At 43.3% G+C, this 19,509-nt stretch overlaps 1 protein-coding gene across 1 annotated transcript in view; it reads right to left on the minus strand.

Moving 5' to 3' along the window:
* Nucleotides 1-1,355: 1,355 nt before the first annotated feature.
* LOC8033146 (acetylcholinesterase-1) overlaps nucleotides 1,356-19,509 on the minus strand; it is a 96,382-nt gene continuing 78,228 nt past the window's right edge. The window contains exons 2-3 of the mRNA XM_029990711.4: nucleotides 5,368-5,517; nucleotides 1,356-3,540 (exon numbers count right to left, since the gene is read on the minus strand). Of these exons, the coding sequence (XP_029846571.3) occupies nucleotides 3,345-3,540; nucleotides 5,368-5,517 (346 nt within the window). The 3' untranslated portion in view covers nucleotides 1,356-3,344. The remainder of the gene's footprint in view (nucleotides 3,541-5,367; nucleotides 5,518-19,509) is intronic.

Consider the following 19,509-nt stretch of genomic DNA (forward strand, 5'->3'; position numbering starts at 1 on the left):
AATGCAAAACGTCACACTTGCATTGCTTAATGTCACAACTCACTCTGCGTTCATTGGTCTAAACATATGTTTCTGCATCGTCATTCGCTGAGCTGCCTCCGTAAGTTGCGTTCATTGGTTCTCCGAGTGTTGTGCGTGAAAGTAGACGCACAGACTTTTTTTAGAGTGAACTCGAATGCCATTTACAACTAATGATATTTGAGCGGACGGCCAATCAGCACGCGACACTCCGGGCGTAGCGCATTCCACGCGCGACTGAGTGCGAGCTGATTCGCCGATCGCACAAATGTCATTCGTTGTAAATGGCATTCGAGTTATCAGCCACCTGGCAAGCGCTCTCCAGAAAAAGAAGCCCACTCGCGTGGGGCTATTCATTATCTCCATGACTGTACGTTAATAATTTAAAAAAAATGCCACGATCCTTTCTTCTGTTAAAAGCCTATAGTATATTTTTGGTGGTCTTAATAAGTTCTCTGCATTGAGCGGCTTCTATAGCGTTTAAAATTTTGGAATTTTTCATCTGTTATCTCTACCACTATTATACTAGGGTTGTTCAGGAAAACAATGAAAACGATGTGTGAATCCTACCTTCCAACAGAAACCGGACATTACCAGAGACATTCACTGAACCCTTACCTTGTTCGCCCCAATGTTTAAAAACAAAAAATACACCGGGGCCCATTGAAACTTACTTTTATCCAGCCGATAAGTACTTGAGTTCGTAAATAATTTTTCTCTTTTATTCCACAATTAATTACATGTCGAAGATTCTGATTCCGAAATCTCTTGTGTTACAAAGTAGTTATATTATATCGAACTCCTTCCTGGACTTTTTTGTCCTAAGTATGTAATAGATTGTAAAAGAAGTTACTCCTTGTGTGAACGTGCCTAGTTGTGAGAGGAATTTGAGCGACTATTCTCTCGGGATGTCCTAACGGGATCTTTCAGAGCCTACCAATCGACACCTGGGAATGTATGGGAAGTGTATATTGTGGAATGTTTCAAACCCGGCTTATTATAAATGTATGTATATTTGAAATTTTTGTGAAGTGAGCTATAAATATGAGGTAATTCTGTTTCCTTCATTCCCCCACGCCACATGAGGCCCACAAGCCAGAGGCGTGGTCGTTTAAATAAACGTTTCAATCAATCAATCAATCAATCCTTCATTGATTTCCGTCTTTACTCTTCACACTTCAGCATTGAAGAAAAGCTATTGGAAAAGAACTATGCAAGTTTTGTGCTACCTTCTTTCATGAACCCTATTACTCGCTGCGATAACATATACTGAAAATAGTATTGCTGTTCCGAACCAGAGTCCGTAAAAAGGTGAACAGAGAAAACGGTACAAAAGCCATATTACCAAAATGTATTTTTATTAGCGAGTTACCTACTATTTACAATTCCTTTAATGGAATGAAGAACACCATTCCCACAAGACGTACACTAAATTTTCACGTAACCTCTATATATGCTCGGGTCAACGCAGTAAACTTTGAGACGTGTAACAAATATACAGCACGATAGCATACAATATTGAATTCACGCACTCGATGGGCCGCATTCATACACTGCTTCGTAAAACGAATTAATCGCTTCACGTTTCCTCGATGAAGAAAAATAAATATGTACAAAAGAAATGCTCCCTTTGAAAGCAGGTACGCACAAACGGAAAATGCTTGATGTTCTGCTTGATAAAAAGCAATAACATTCAACCATTTTTTAATTATGGTGTAGCATCGACCTTGATAGTTGCGAACAGACAAAAAAAAAGGCTTCAGAGCGAAGGAGAATGAAATATACACAACAGTAATCATTGTGAAAAGAAAAGAACTTCAACGGAACCAGACACAAATCTTCGCTCATGCTAAAATGCTAAACTGTGCCTCACTCAGAAGATAGAGAAATTCCAAAAGTTTACGAACGCGGTTTTAACAAAACCATTTGTTCACGTTGGGCCACATGAGTTTCCTGAGAGAGGCAGCAAAAGCAGCGCATAATTTTTAGCACGTCTTAGAAGCTTATCTGGTCTCTTCTACGTGTACAGAAACAGACAACGCGCGGGGCAAGCGAATCTTCTATCTTGGGCGTGCACTATCTGTGGGCCATATACAGGTTAAATAGAGACATATACCTTGTTTCTAAAACAAAAATGCACCAAGAATTAAAAACAAAAGACCACATAATAAACGTTTTGAGCAATAAACCCAACAGTGATATCTGCTTTAGACATCCTATATCAGCTTAAAATACCAAATGAACCTTGACTTCACACAGAAAGGGTGTAAGCTACCTGGTGTAGACAAAACACGATGAAAAAACCTGCGATAATATTCCCTAATGTTCGTTCCCAAAAATAAAAAAAAAATTAATGGCTGCCCTAGAGAAAGGTAACAGTTCTGGATGCCTGGTGGCAAATGTCACAATTTCTTCCAAAAGCGCGATACCGTCATTAAATATCTGACAATATGAACACCAATGAGCTCAAGCTTACACTTCAAGTTCATTACTTTCACAAGATTCACCTTCTTACGCTCACTCGACTTTTTTTTACTCCTCCCCTTTCTTGATTACCCGCTACAGATGTATTGTTGCTCCTAGAAGTGGAAGTTCGACGTCGCAGCGACGCTGCTCACAGAAAATCTGCAATTTGAGTTGTGGTTTAAAGGTATTTTCCCACGTTTTGGATGAACTGAGCATGAATTACGGTGCATAGGCGTAATATAATTCTAATTAGAAACACACGTTTTTAGGTGACTCCCGTTTTCATCTCCCTGTTTTGTTTGAAAATATTTGCTCAATGTTGCTTTTCATTCTACCAAAAGTGCTGAAATAAATTACGACTCTGATTCCCATCTGACATGGTTTTATAACCACTAAGACTTTATTATATGTGTTATCTCAACTATAGATACTTCAAAATATGACACATACCAAAACACCCTATATTAATTTTTTTTTTTTTTTTTTTTTACCTTACGGATCATAATTGGTATTCAAATCCCATGAGCTCGAACAATATTACAAAACAAAAGAATAAGAACTCTTCAACTTATTGAGATGACGGCAGCTTAAAACTGTAGTACCCATGAAGCCATCAAAGGTAGTTCACAGTGGAAATCATTCGACTGCCATACCAAAAATAAGGCAGCACAGGCTGAATCCAGAATTTTGTCATTTTCCATTCATAATCACTCGATTGTATTCTTGTAAACATACACGTTTCGAACGTCATTTACAGGTTAGGCGTCCTCTGCTAAGCTCAGCGTGTGTCTTGCGCCAAACCTGCGCCTGGCAAGACAAGGACAATGGTGACATAATCTCCAGAAGGACGTGTCCTCCGGTTACAAGAACTGAGATCTTGATAGGGCGAAGGAGAGCAGTAGGGAGACGGCGCCGAGCGCTTGGGACACGGGCAGCGTCGTGGCCGCGGAATCGATGACGTTGTCGATAGGCCGGAGGGGTTTGCTGGGGCGCTTCTCTGGAATCCACTTGGGAGTGGGCTTGGGCTTCGGGGCGGGAGACGTTGGAGCTTGTTTCCTGGGACAAGATTTACAGGTGAGAGAGCAGTGAGCAGGGTCGTTTAGGCGAACGACCTCTCATTAAAACAGGAGGCTGGGCCTCAACCTGTCCGGCCAGGCACTTTGGGCAGAGAACTGTACCTCCGAGATGTACTTCTGTCATGATACCCGCGCCGGAAGAGAGTTTATAGCGTAAGCGGTTAGGAAACCAGTGATGAAACTCGATTGAGTAGGAAGGTATTGGCAGAAAATTCAGCCGTTTTATTTTATAGAAGGGACAACTCAACCTTGAAAATTGATGGGTGGTAAACGGCTCGAGGTTCGTAGAAATGGTACCCCCAAGAAGCTGGACATCAAGTACGCATCTAGAAGATTCGCCAATTAGTGGAGTTTATAGGGTATTTTTTAATGAATATATACTTGATGTATATAGACTTTATATACATCAAGGTAGGAGAATCAAGCTCTTCCGTTAAATCTGCTTAAATAAAAATAATCATGCATTAACCACCGTAAATAGCGCTATCTGCTCTTTGATAAATTAGGTGTAAAAACATACTAAAAATAATAAAACGCTCAAATTAAGCGGTGTACGCTATCTCAAATTGTTTTATACTGAGATCCAAAAAAATAATATCGCTAAACAAGTTATCATAGGAACTAAAAGTGCCAAAATAAATGGACGGAGCAAAGACGACGACACTACTAGGCGCTTTGTGTTGTCGTCGTCTTTACTCAGTTCTTGTCTTTTAGCGCTTCTAGTGTGTAATGCCCCAACTAGTAGCACGTGGAGCCAAAGCTCGCTCTGCGGAACCCAAAGATCCTGGGTTCAGTCCCCATCCCTACCCATCTCGATATGGATGGGCATCGTATCGGCGTGCGGTCGTGTATCACTACTGCGTGATGCAAGCTAAAGACCCCAGGCAAGCAGTTGTACTGCACTGGCTAAATTTCTCATCTACACTGAGTAACAGTGTCGCCATGTTTTTGGCAGACTAACCTCCTGCTCTATAAACAACTAATGACTTACTTTTACCCAACCATTTTGTAGCTAAACATAGACGTATTTTTCTCACAATCTTTATTAGCTTGGTTTTACAATTATGGAACCGTAATTCCGCACATACAGTTTAGAAATATGTGACTGTGGACAGAATAGAAACAAATCAGAGCCATTCTAGTCCCCGATCAGTTGCTAATGAGCGCGCCATGGTTTTACCTGATACTTTTTTTTTTTGCTTTATGTTGCCTAAGTGATATATTTCATCGTTGTTACACTTACAGTGATTACAAAATGAAAACAAAATTAAAAAAGCGATATCATAAAAAGCTTCATTTTTTTGTTAAACGGATGAACAATATTTATAACATTCTTAGCACGAAGAACCTGTATACCCCGAGATATGTTTATTGCTTCTTTTGACTGAATATGAAACTCTTCTAAAATATAGCTTTACTATAAGTTAACCATACTGAATAAGGTTTTTTTGTTCTTTTTAATAAACCGGATAAATGGTTCGACTAGCTTGATACAGTTGTGCCACATCCACTCGGAACAAAATGATAGCCGTCAGGATAAAGAGTTTAAAATCAATTGCGCTGTAGACCTCTTCAAAATGCACCTTTTGTTTTTCTTTCAGTGTGGCAAATGCTCAACTTCCGAACCTCCGTCCTGAGATGGGTTCCGAAGCGCCTGAAGGGTCTTTTGTCTTTCACACTCCCAATGGGACTATCACTTCCGGAAATTTCACGATAAAACTTTCCTCACCAAGTTGTTTCAAAAACGGCACGTTTCTCGGCTGTTTATAGGCAATAAATAGTCCTGAGGAAATAATGTTGCACTCACCTCTTCACAAGGTATGGCTCCCAGAGGTGGCACTTCTTGGACCTCGGTCCATGGGCGACGCTGTAGTCGTTGGGCTTCAAGATGACGTATGCCTTGTCCTCCTTGGTGTATTTGGGCCAGTCTTGGTCTGTCTTGGGGATCTTTGGCTTACTGCAAAACAAACAGTAAATCACGTTGAGTCGTCTGTCCTTTAGGTTTTCAGAGAATATTAGAAACGGCAAATAGCTTTATTAAACTTCTCACCTTCTGTTCACGTAAAAAAAAAAAAAAAAAGAAACAGCTTGCTTTTTTTTAATACGTTATAGTTTTGACTATGTAGAAAAATTGTGACATAAAAAGGGACCGATTCGGGTAACGTGACCGCTGTCTGTTAAATTTGACGGCGCCCCCAATATTTACCCAATTTGGTTGGCTTCCCTTCAAAGTTTTGGCACATATTTTACGTAGAATAATTTTTTCCCCAGAATGATCAAAACAGGCTGCAATTAGAAAGAATGACAAAAAACATCAGTGAGAAAAAGAGCTCGGACATTTGGCCGGCGACACGGCTATAGTGACGTCGACATCAGCTTGCCCTGCTGAAACAAATCCGAATACCATTAAACATAACTAATTACATACTTACAACGCGTCTTCGACTGGTGCGCTCAGTGTTCCATATTAAGCATAGATCAAAATGCCCCCCTCCCCTTTCCCTCTAGCGGCCACAAGGTACGCTTTAGGAACCTGTGGGAAATTCTAAGGATTGTCGTGATTCTGGTGATCGGTTTTTAGAAACGCCAACCGAGGCAAGCCGATCGTAAGGGCTCCTGGCTCCACCCGTGACTGCTGTAGTCTCCGTTTGCTGGACAGCTGCACAGCAAACTATGCAACAAAATTTACGCATCTACCCCCCCCCCCCCCCCCCCTTGCTGTGTCACAGGAAGGATTGCTGCGCGTCGCAATATTTTCATTCCTGATGTCACAAGGAGGAAATGCAAGAGGGTACATTAAAAACGCGGTAAACGTACCAGTCTGAGAAACGTTCCAGGTACCGCTTTACTACATGCGGTTCATTCCGCAGGCACTTTTGGGGTTATTCGATAGATGCTCGATCATCCGTGATGGAACCATAAGCAAGTGTTCCAAAATGCGCCTTTCGTGCATCGGAACGCAAGGAACGCGAGGCAGTCAAGCGGGCGAAACCATTGGTTGAGGTCAGGGGTAAACAAAGCACGTGCCACGTTTGGGGGGTAAACACACGCACGTGGGGAGCAAAGAGCAGAGGAACTTGCAGGTCGTATAGGCTGCATAAAAGAAGGGGGACACAGAACCACGAGCTATGTAGATTAGGAGTAATGCGGGAAAGTCTAAGGAAAAAGAGCACCGATATTGGAATCATTTGGCATGCCCCTACTTTTTATAGAAACCATCAAAATATTCAGCCTAGGATATTATCCCACTAACAATGGCACAACCCTATCTGCATAGCATACTATGATGCTAACTACATGCGCGTTTCGTTGGAAGCAAATCTGGAAAATAAATTGCAATAGATTCAATAGACCAATCTCATCAGTCAGTTTGACTACGCCAGCGCAGCCACGATGCATCAGGAGAACTTTAGTCTTTCTGCACGTGCTGGAGCTCTGCACTGGAGCTCCAGCACGCGCAGAGCTCCTCGCTGTAGCTCTGCGCCTGTAGAGCACGAGAAGGCACGAGACTTCGCGTGCACGGCCGCCTGCCTCCTGTGGTCTAAAGTTATGGCGGCGACACGCCTCCGCAGAACACGTAGTGAGATCGGTCTATTCACCACAACATATAGAGGAGACGAACGTCCAGGCATCGTAAAATGAGCCGAACTAATGACGCGACGAAGATGGCACAGGAGAGCTTACTGAAGCTTACTTGTCACGTAAATTCATCCGAAACTTTAAAAAACCCCGCAAGAAACAAGGCAAAAAAAAAAGATATTGATCGAGTCACTTCTCGCCCTATCCCCAGACGTTTTGGACGACCTTGACCACAACCCTGCATCACGTGCACGGGACTACGTAACACCTCAAGCGAAGATTTCAACAATTTAAGACGAGCTAAAATCAATTTGAAATGAAGAGAAAACAAAAACGCCCAGATGAAAACTAACTTTGCTCGAACTCGCCAGCTGAGGAGCCCTATTTCCTCCGGCCGGGCGACTAGAGCGCTAAGGCCAAGAGTTTCAGGTCAAAGGCAGAGCAGTGCGTCCCAGAACTCGGATAGTTTCTCTCAGGCACGGAACACTTTTGGGAAAGAGCGCCGCCGTAAATATCGCGACGGAGAATCAAACCAGTTTACTAGGGAGCCGTGAGAAGCGAAGGTCGGCGGATTACTGAAGCAAATTAAAGCAGCGACTGCACGATTTAACCTTGACGGAGGAAGGCAGCACGTCGAGTATACGTGACAACGACTGTTCCGGAATCAAGCCAAGAATCTACCCGCCACGCGTGCATTTCCACGCTCTCGTGATGCTAATGCTCCACATGTCCTCCGGGCGATACCAGAGATTATACCAGTTCCTGATCGCAGAGAAGTTACCACTTTCAACGGAAATCTGCGTGCTCGTTTCCGCAAAATATATTCCTTTTTTTTTTTTTATAAGTGCTGACTTTTGCATATTTTGTAATACGTTTCTTTATAAATCACTTTTTTTGAAATAACGAACAAACACAAGACATTTTTTGTTATTGTTTAAAGTCTTTAGCGCGCGTTTTCTTAGTCGCGCGCAAGCAACAAAATAGTGGCGCTTTCATAAATTTTAGTTTTATGTATGTACATGTTTCGCTTGCTTAGAAAGTAATACGTAAAACCAGACAATTAAAACTCAAGGAGAAAGAGAGAAGTTCGTATAAAGCGCAAAACCGTGTCAACAAAAACATAATAAGTATACGACCCTACTCGGTGCTTCACAGTACATATACGACATATTTAAATGGCTAGGGGGCAAAGTACAGTGCAAAGTAGACGCGCAGTACAAATAATATTCGTAAGTGTAAGAGGGTCATCCCCACGCGAAATACTATTGCGTGACGAAACCCGTGAAACACAAGGGAAACGTATACTCCGTTTCTTAAGTTGCGCGCGCGCACAGTTGAATGAAAGCACGGATGAAAAGGCTCAGGGTTGCGCGAGTGTTTTCGCAACGCAAGCGCAATGAACGTATCCACAGAGGAACGGCCATCCCTTCTGCATTCATGAACGTTGTGGACAATATCCCCCGGGGGGAAGGGGGGGGGGGGGGGGGTTATGAGGTTTTGTTTTTTACAATATTCAGAATGCTACGATGCGAGCTACAAAATAATTTCAGTTTCGTTAGCATTAGATTTCCTATACGTTTTCACATAATAGGAATGCTTAGTCAGACACCTTAAAAAACGTAGAACGATGCGATTCCTGAGCATTGTATTGTTGTTCCACAGTCAGTAAGATTGGTGCATCAGCCGAAAAGAATTCGAAACAGCAAATCACAAAAGCGAGACGTGACGTGTGAATGAAATAAATTACGCATTGCGTTTTGCTGCGAGTGACTATTGTAATGTTATCAAAAACAAATTCACACCTTTGAAAGCGGAGCGATACCTTCAAACCGTAATTGCAATATGCGCAAAAAAAAACATATATATGGGGTTTTAAACATTGCGTATAAAACCCGAGGTGGTAAAAAACGAAAACGCTGTTGCGTTTCTCAGTGTTGTTATCAGCGATCAGAGCCGTCGGACTGGGACTCAGCTGACCGCGAACTTTACCTTTTTTTTTTTTTTTTGATAAAAAAAAAATTAAGTCCGATATATTTTCTTTTTATGAAACTTACCCTGTTCGACAGAATTCAGCGACAGTGTGAATAAGCTCATCAGAGAAGCGTAGCTCTTCGAGGTTAGGTTTTAAATCCTTGAGGACTGCAGCGAACGGCTCTCCATATTTGGTCTTCAGGGCAGTGCCAGCTATCCTCACCGTTCCGAGCAAGAACGGGAGCTCTTCGTTGTGCGTGACTGTGATCCAGTTTTCCCAGAAGCTGAATGACGGTCTGTGTCCAAACAAGTATCGAAACACGGACACGTTCTTGTCGTTTGCGGCATCGGCGAAAACATCAGTGGCGCAGTTGAACCCTAGGTCCGACACAACGGTTGACAGAGTCATGAGAACCTCGGTTTCTTCCTGCCCTTCCGTCTGACTGAAGTAAGCATCGGCAAGTGGAGCGCTTTGGGCGGGTCGTATGTTGTAGAAGCTTTGCAGGAAAGCCCGTATAACAGTGGGGCCGTCTATTAGGCCTTTGAGCCATTTGAGGCGAGACTGAAATTGCGTAAGCAAAAATGCTCCGTCATCCTTTACCGTACCGATGAGAACATCCTTCACGTGAAACTTCTTGCTGTCAAGTTCGAGCGGACTATTCGGCAACAACGAATCTCCGTACCTCGGTAGAACTGCGATATACTTGAAAGCCAGACCTTTTTCGCTTTCTTGACTAAGTCGGTGAGCGTCAATCTTTCTTAAACAAGTCACGCATTCGGATAGCTGAGTTTTGAAAGGCTTGTGGAAATCGATGCAGTTAAATATTCGGCAGACAGCTCGAAAAATGGTACCTTGGTCATTATTATCCGAGTAAGAAAGCGAGTTTGGAGTGCCGCTAATCATTATGGCACGTTGAAAAAGGCCATCGCTCATTTTCGACATCACGTGATAGCCAACAGATATTGATCCCGCACTGTGACCAGCAAGAGTGATTGCACTGGGATCCCCTCCGAAATACTTGATGTTCCTGTGAATCCACCGCAGGGCCTCAAGTTGATCGTACAGGCCCATGTTACCTGGTGCATCCGGAGTGGAAGAGTTCAAGAACCCCATAATCCCGACTCGATAATTAAAACTGACATAAATAAGATTTGCGCGGGCGGCAAACTCAATCCCGTCATATAGAAAAAAAGCACTGGATCCCCAGCTGAAGAATCCTCCGTAAATATACACGAACACGGGAAGCAAACCACCGCAGGCTGCACCATCCCCACGGCAGGTCCTCTTGGGGGCCCAGATGTTAAGCCTGAGGCAGTCTTCGTCCGTGTTCGACATGTCAAACTGGGCACCCTCGACGATACTGAAGTTGGTTTGCACGCAGCCCGGATGCATGCGGTTGGCCTGAAAGACGCCTCTCCAAGGGGACACCGGCACTGGCTTCTTGAACCTCCGCTCACCGATCGGTGACTCGGCGAAGGGAATTCCATAGTAGGCATCGATTCCTCCGCTTTCACTTCGCAAACGCATTCCGACCAGTGACCCCGAGCTCGTCTGAACCTCGGGAGGCGCCTCCACCTCGGCTCGCACCGGTGCCACACTGGCCAGCACAAGCGTTTGGAGCACGAACAACCGCGACGCCATCCTTCTTTCGTAAACCATCAGCTCGTACGACGGGCGTCTCCGCTACCCAATGTCAAATGCGCGAATTCACTTCATTCTCTTATAAGTCGTCTTCAGTGACGGGGAAGGAAATGTCTTCAGGACCTTGTCAGAGAATACAATCGAAGGCGTAAGAATCGCTTCACTTCACAACAAGAAGGGAAGGACGAGAACGACAGGGCTGTTCGTCACTTGCCCACGAAATAAGCCGGTTTTGCTTTTATAGATTCTTTAGCGGCCGACTCCTCACCGCCTTTCTCTTTCCTTCGGTTAAAACAAAGATGAAAGCGATGATGATGCTGAGGCCGGTCACACGGGCATGCGGAATGGCCAGGGAGGGTCGTTGCTCGAGGCCATGTTGATGCGCATGGCATACCTTCTCCCTTGTATAAGCCGCATATTACAACATGTCGCAATAGCTCCTGGAATGTCCCTCTCAATCGGAGCTTCCGATGCACCATACATTCCCAAAAAAGATACCTACGAATTCGTTATCTGATTGGTGCGAGTAGGCGTTAAAAGAACTGCTTCCCTTCGACGCTTGTTGGGAGGCAAACACTTTTCCTTTTATGCTTCTTATTTTTCTTCCTTCCTTGTTGGTTGAATGTCAATCACAAACCGACCTTCTCCAAGCCGTCTGCTTTGTTTCATTTATTATATTGTTTTATATTGGCCTTCTTGAAACGGGCGCCTACGTCGATTGACGCTTCAGACGGAACACTCGAGGAGATTGCAAACACGGCAAGCTCCCTTCTCTTCCATCGCCGGGATTCATTCTAGGTCTCTAGCAGAAGCGAAAACGGATTACGCCTATATTGTGTATGTCAGGTGAGCTGAGAATTACGTTTTACAAATATCACGTGTAATTCATGATTTATCTTTCCTTGGCGGTTCTGTACAAGTTTGTCCAAACTATTCAAAAATTACGTCTACCACCCCCAGTGTTGACTGTGACTGTTTTTTTGTTTTTTCCTAAAAATATATTTTGGAGCGAAATAAAAAAAGTCGTAGTGGATGATTGGTGCGTTTTAGCACGTAGGAAAATTTATAAGAAATATCTTGCGTGGAGTAGCTTTGTTCGGGGTCAAAGCAAGGCCTGAGAGACTGAACTGCGGGCTCGAGCGTGAACACATAACGCACAATATGTAGCTGGTCCAAACTGTCGGCGCATCTCAGCACTAACTCTCCCCTGTCCCTTGCCGGAAGGCTAGAATGACAGACGGATTTTTAATGCAATCAAGGAAGATATGTTACGTGGCAGTGAACATAGTCGCCCGAGATTAGACTCACTCTAAGTATCAAGCGGTGGAAGCTTCATGTTCGAAAGATTATAGAAGCGTTCCAGAAATAAACCTATATGTCCGTTTCCAACGAGATGAAAGAATTCAATAACTGTAAACAATGATAATCCGTTCTTTTGCACTGCTTATGTATACAAAAAGTCTGACGAGCAATTCTTTCTTTAATCGGCACCACCGCAATTATAAGGAAAAAAAAGATTGTCTTCGGTTGTTGTCGATTTCTTCGTATACAGTATGTGGAACGTTTGCAACATTTCAGGAAACAAAGATACGCACGAGCAAACATAAACAGCTTAGAAATCTTTAATAACCATGTCCAAATAAACTACAATTAATACCTTTAGTAACCGTAAACCCGCCTCAACTTATTTGTAAACACAGTTAAAGTTAAAACTACTGGAATATGTGTCAGAAGTTTATACAAAGGCTTCTAGACGCAGACCACTCCTCATGACACCTGCCCACATCGCACTAGGCGATTTGCCTCCGCCTACTTGTTCATTACGGTGTCCTAAGTTTTCGGCAATACCAGATGACAAATAGAAGTAAGCAGCGCGAGCAAGCAAGAAACGAAAGAAGGCACGTATACCTCAAGGGCTGTATGCCTTCAATCGTCCCTGTTTGATTCGCGCGGTTCATTTCCATGCCTCAAATAATAAACTAGTCACGCCAAACTTAAATACTGAATACCAGCTGAGCATGGCGACTTCGGTTCGTAAATTTGAGAATATACTTGGCTGTTAATACGGTCCAAAATTGGTTGAAACAAAAAAAATTTATTACGCTACAGTCCCCCTCATATCAGGTCATGAATGAAGCGTTTTAAATACTTAAACCGAAGCTTATTTTTCATTACTTAAGGTGCCCTAGAAAGATCAAAAACCTACAAAAAGACAACGAGGAGACAGACATACACATATGTTTGTCTCGTTCTTCGCTTACTTGTAGGTTTTAAGCCTCACAGCCATCATTAGCAGGGGGCTTCTCTTGCCTCAAACAATCAGCGTTTATCAGTTAAACAGCGTTTCGCTGGTATCCATGCAATTTTAGATCACGGTAATTGGGTACCCCAACCATATTGAAAGCCAGAACTGTATTGCTTTATTTGACGACTCCTAAGTCAGGCGCTTTTCCTAGTTGACTCAAATGAGAGAGCACGTTACTTCTACACATATTACCAGGAGTTTACGGTAACTTAATCATTGACATGTGGAATGGCCGTTCATACCCGAGTTGAAACCAATGTAACAATCTGAAAAATCGTTGAGAAACACAACGGGAGAACACGGCAATGTCTCGCGTCAACTACCTCGAGTAAAAATATTAATTGATGCTGACTGAAATATAATGGCAGTTAATGTGAATTGTGAGAAAATAAGAAAAGAGCTAAAACAAATGTAAACTGGTAAAAGTAAAAGCTATTTAAGGCCGGGAAAGTGTATGTGGGGAAGTAGGAAAACGAAGCAAAGTCCGCTTGTCCTTTGTTCCACTCATGCAAAGCGGAGACTTATCGTAACTTGTCGTGCGAATCGCTATGAACACCGCAAGAGGAGAGCTACTCTTTCGGTACTATTAGAATCATGGCTCTATGTTCTCAATTGATGACGCCAGAGCAGTTCACAACTTTAAAAGCGTCATGTAGAAACGCTGCGAAAATAAGTCATAATAGAGACTCAAAACGGCTAGAGTTTATAGTACAGTCTTGATCGTAAATATTTCAGTATGCTTGAGCATTCTTACTACGAATCATCGGCTCTCATGTTCTAAACGGCAACCAAATAAAGGCCGTTCTCGAGATTTCTTGTATTTCCTTCTTGCTACATAAAATTGAACGTGAATATTTGACAGGTATCCACCTGTTGGGGTAAAACTAATTAAAAAGGGAAACGTTCAACCAAGCCCTAATTAGGGACGGAATATTTTGAGGCCTGCTCTTGACTGTCGGGATGGCCATTGAGGTACAGTATTTTTGTTTGGTATACGCCTTCAAACAAAACTAAACAAATCTATTATATGCTGTCCTTGTTTACTCCCCTCAAGACAATCACGAAAGGAGTATCCGTCTTAATATTAGCGATTGTGTTAAAATTCGTCATAGATTGAATGTGATAATTTCCAACTCACCCAGTCTTGCAAAACATGGCGAGCGTGTCCAACAGATCGTCAGAGAAGAGCAACTCGTCAGGTGTTGGACAATAGTTTCGAAGCAGCATTTCCATCGCCGCCCCACGCCCCATCAGCACTCTCTCTCTCGAAGCCCTCACTGTCCCAAGGACGAAAGGTAACTCATCCGCATGTGTCGCTGTAATCCAATGCGGCCAGAAGCTATACGATGGCCTGTACTCGAAGACGTAGCGATATATTGTTGCATTCTGATTAAGCGCTTCCGTTGCGAAAAAAGAAGTTCCGCAATCAAATCCTCCATCCGTGATGGGAATTGACAGGTTTCTCTCAACCTCCCACTGCTCGTGAATGCCACCCTCGTCAAAGTATTCTTTGGCTAGTCGCGCGCTAGTGGCGTAATCGATGTTCATAAAGTTTTTCAGCGCAAACCTGAACGCTGTCGGGCCGTCAAGCTGGTCTCTGATGAAGTGCATGCGAGACAGCATCTGAGACACCAGATACGCACCGTCGTCCTTGGTTGTTCCCACAAAGATACTCTTGATGTGCATGTTAGAGCTCTCGAGTTCGATAGGGCTGTGCGTTAAAAACTCGTCTCCGTATCCTGGAAGAACAGTGACGAACCGGAACGATAACGCCTTCGCTCCCTTTGAGACCAAATCGTGGGCTTCCACTTGCCGAAGGCATGCCACACTGTCAGCAATCTGGGAAGCAAATGGCCTACTTTCATCCGTACAATTAAACGCCTTGCTCAAGATGCGAAAGTTTTGCCTGTGGTCTACGTAATCGGAGAAGGCTAGAGACTGGGGAGTTCCGCTGAAAAGCACAGCGCGGTGGAACAATCCTTTGCTCAGCTGTGACATCATGTGGTATGTGACTGACATAGCTCCTGCGCTTTGGCCCGCAAGAATCACAGCATAGGGGTCTCCACCGAAAAACCGAATATTGTTGTGGATCCACCGAAGAGCTTCCAACTGGTCGTACAATCCCATATTTCCTGGAGCTTCCGGAGACGACGCGTTCATAAATCCTAAAATTCCGACTCTGTAATTAAAGTTTACGAATATCACCTCAGTGCGTGCGGCGAATTCGAGTCCGTCGTACAAGTGCAGCGAACTCGAACCCCAAGCGAAGATACCGCCGTATATGAATACGAACACCGGCAGAGGTTTATCACAGACTCCACCATTGTCGTTGCACCCGCGGCGGGGAACCCAAATGTTCATATACAGGCAGTCCTCCGTTGTGTTAGACATATCCAGCTCCACGTTCTGAAACACAAAAAAGTTGGTCTGCACGCAGCCTTGGCGCTTGCGGGTAGCCTTGAGCACGTCCGTCCACGGCGTAACAGGCGACGGTTTTCGAAAGCGGCGATCACCAATCGGAGGCGCGGCGAACGGAATCCCGAAGTACGCGTCGACGTCTTTTCCTCTACTTGTTAGTTGTAGTCCTGCCACGGGGCCCGAGTTCGTGTGCACCACAGGCACTGAGATAGTTTCACCCGCGCACCACAACCTTTGAAGCTGGACAGCGAAAATAAACGCGACTGTCCACGCAACCATCATGCTTGCCTGCTTAGACTCTTCTGGCCTTCGCGCTTCACTACGCTGACTGAAGACGCGTCCTGTCTTGTGGCTGGATGGCCCAAGGCGGAGCGACTCAAATCTAATCCTTTCCCCTACGTGAAGAAAAAGATATGCCGGGAACGGGTGTGCTCGTACCTCGGCTCTCGCATGCTTCAAAAAGCCAAGACCACCACCTTCTCTCCTAAAAGCGGAAAATGCCAACTTTTCTCATGTGTCATCAAAAAGGACACTTCTTCATTAGAATTCTGGTATAATGTCTCTGTTTTTGTCTGTTTGTTGTTTAAACTACGCCTTGATATCGTTTTTATGGCGCCACGTGACTAAAGCCGATAAACATCAGATAATTGTGTAGACCCCATCGCAGTTGTAATGAAAAAAAAAAACAGTCCATCAGGAAATTAAAAGAGTAACCTTGCGGGGTTTTTTTGCGTGAAACCAGAAGTTTGACGCAACAGAGGCTAATCAGTGGAGCAATTTGGATTCAAGGCCAGCAACAGTGTATGCGAGAGTAGGGAATCCGCCGCAAATAGCCATGTGCACTTCGAAACAAATATTGGCAAGAATGCTGGACGTAAAATATTCGAGCTATGAACATCAATCTAGCGACGACGTTCCTGTTTCCGGATGCTCCGATATACGTTAAGCAATTGGTTTATCAGAGTGTTGTAAGTGATAATGAAAAGATTATGAAAGTTTTAACATTGCTTTAATAGCATGCCAAGCTAGCACATGTCTTTAATTCGTTTCATCTCCAAAATGTCACACATTTTAAAACATAAAGCAACATAAGCATTTTAAACATAAGCTTTACGTTGCTCGTCTAATATCCAAGTTAAGCTTACCGTTTTCGCTTCTATTCCAGATATATGCATGCGTATATCCGTTTTAGTCTTCCGCGAAAAAAAGGAACTCCCCTCTGCATTTACGGTTTTACCTTAAAAAAACAACTGTCACCTAATTTGAGTGCGAATATTAGCAAGACACCCAGAAATCCTTTTACTGTCTAACATCAGCATGTTACACAATATTCCAATGTTAGATTTGCTAGTAAAACAAAAAAAACCGCCCGCCATTTTTCGGTAAATTCAACGCGTACATAAAATTGAAAGAATAAAACACAGAGGACAAGCACAGGACGACCACTTTCTTTCATTTAGCAACGACGTTTATTTTGGGCAGAGACATTGCACCCCGACAAGATAGGTTGTTAAGGGAGAAGGCTAACAGGGAAATGGACCTATCAACCTATCTTGTCAGGGTCTCGTTCAGGGTGCAATGTCTTTGCAAAAATAAACTTCGTTGCTAAATGAAAGAAAGCGGCTGTCCTGTGCTTGTCCTCTGTGCTTTATTCTTTCAATGATATGTATTCATGTTCAACCCGCTCGCCTTCACCAGTCAATGCGTACGCCACGCATGCGTTGATTTGAATACAATGTCGGTTATCCTCACTGGCGACATAATCTTCTCTCCGTATCCGGAAATGGCCCTGAGGTACTTAAGGAGTTATGCGCCTCCCTCTGTATTCGTACTAGTAAAACGCTTTCTCCATGAAGACCGTCCTTTCAAGGTTTCCCTGCCTTGAACCTGAGCACGTGCTGTTAAAGTTTCTAAGATATTTGCCGAGCGAACATTCTACTCCTTCCAGACTCTCCAAAACGTTTGAGCTTGCTTAATTAGCCTCGTGGTCCCATTTCTTCGTTTCTACAATATTCTGCGTCCTGTGCGCACTTTGTCGAGTCAGAAGTACAGAAAACACTTTTGTCCTTCTGCCTAGTGACATGAACAGAAATACCCGGCAGGTCCTGCCTGATGGGCGGAACACGCGAGGTGGGGTTCACAAATATGCCGGCCTGCTGTGACTGTAATGCACGGTATGTAGGAAGGAAGAACAAGGTGAAAAAGCACAAACCAAATGTTAACAATAGGCCTTAGCTCCCGCAGAATAGACATGCGCATTTTAAAGGACATGTTACATTTGCGTAAGGGGCTAAGGAGTGTATATATAGGTGGAAATAACCATGAAACCAAACCGTTATCAATCGACAGGTCAATGTCTGACATCGCTGTGAATGGCCTTCAGTGTGCTCAACAGAAGAAAAAAAATCGTCTCTTTTTGGTTATTTATTTTTAAATATTGGCGCAGAAGTTCAACAAACCCTTTATCCCGCCCTAAGACATATACGTGCACAGCCGTGCTCGCATTTACTATTCCATATAAAAATTTCAGCGGGGAAACTGGGGTCCCGCTTCTACCAAAAGCCCCATATCGAAAACAGCACCTAATTGGGAGGTCGGTGAATTTCTTAATACACGAACTCCTACCATTCCTGCTACTACTCCGTTCTAGTCAGCCTCCACTATTGAAGTATCATGATCATGAGATGGTACCAACATTTGTTACGATGATCCGAACAACAAAGCATACCGTGCCCAACACCCGCCATCAGTGCCCTTGTAAATACATGAGCAACAGCACCTGCGGTACAAATCAATTACCTATTCTTAATCAACATAAGTTAAGTGTCAGTAACAATTACGGGCGGTCTAAACATAAATATTGTCACCCCTACAAAACCGGAAGCACCCCGAAGGTATACAGCGCGTTAAGGCGAAATATCACTACCATTGATGTTCATTTTTCAGCAGTGTTAAAAACAAAATACTACGATTTGAGGTGCCACGCAAGCCATTTCATACCTCGTTATTTTTTTTTTTTTTATTTGGGGGGGAGGGACAAGGGAGGGGGTGTACGCTTTATTTTATAGTACTTGGTTCTCTTAGTAAAACTTCAATCAACGCGGTGCTTTTCTTTTTTCTGCTTGGTAACCAAACTGACAAGTGAAAGGTAAGCTCTCGGGAAAAAACATACAGTCCATAACAGGAAATCTTTCTGTCCACCTTTTTCGCTTACCCTCACCCCTTATCGACAGCAAATTGTATGTTGAAAAGTATGGCCAATTACATACGTCGAATTTCCTCTCCTCTCTCTACACCAGGTATCGTCATTGTTTCAAGCCGCTATCTATTTGCTCTCTAGAACGCTTTAAAAAAAGAAAGGGGTAACGTAAAGAAAATCGACGCCGACGCCACCAAATTCTCGATCTAAGTGTCAAATCAGGTAAATTAAAAGAGAAAACAAAAAAGCCTTGTGCGCCCTTTCCAGCGCTTCAAGCGAATGGAGTTGTTTCTGTACCAATAACTGTTCCTTTTCAGTGCCTCATGCTCTAAAAAACAAAAAAAAAACGCTTTAACACTTGTAAGGTAATTTCAAGGTCTCACAACGTGAATTTTTAATTTGGTTTGATAGAAGATAAAAAGCGAAGTATTGTTGAAGCTTTATTTAATGACTATTGACTTAAATTATATAAGTCCGATGCTACACCTATTTGAGTCATTATAAACTCGTGACCTAAGATTTCGAATCCACTGCTGTGCCGACCTCTGTTGAACACCGTGACGAACGTACACTTTTCATTTCAAGTACAAATTATGAGTTCATCCAAGAACAATTTCAAGTAAATATTGTTATGTTTTTTTCCCCTTTCAGATCATAACCCTTGGAGTAATACCCCGTCGAAATATATGATAAATTAATTTAAAAAATTCTTATGTATTATCATGCAGTATATTAACACTATAAAAGTGGGCCAATCACGTGATGGCTTTGTTGTATTCGATTTTTCGCCAGAATACGACAACCTCTAGTTCAAGAATGACGCCATGTCGTAAAA

The sequence above is a fragment of the Ixodes scapularis genome, unplaced genomic scaffold, assembly GCF_016920785.2.
Source record: "Ixodes scapularis isolate PalLabHiFi unplaced genomic scaffold, ASM1692078v2 PGA_scaffold0__279_contigs__length_252992795, whole genome shotgun sequence".
Lineage (NCBI taxonomy): Eukaryota > Metazoa > Arthropoda > Arachnida > Ixodida > Ixodidae > Ixodes > Ixodes scapularis.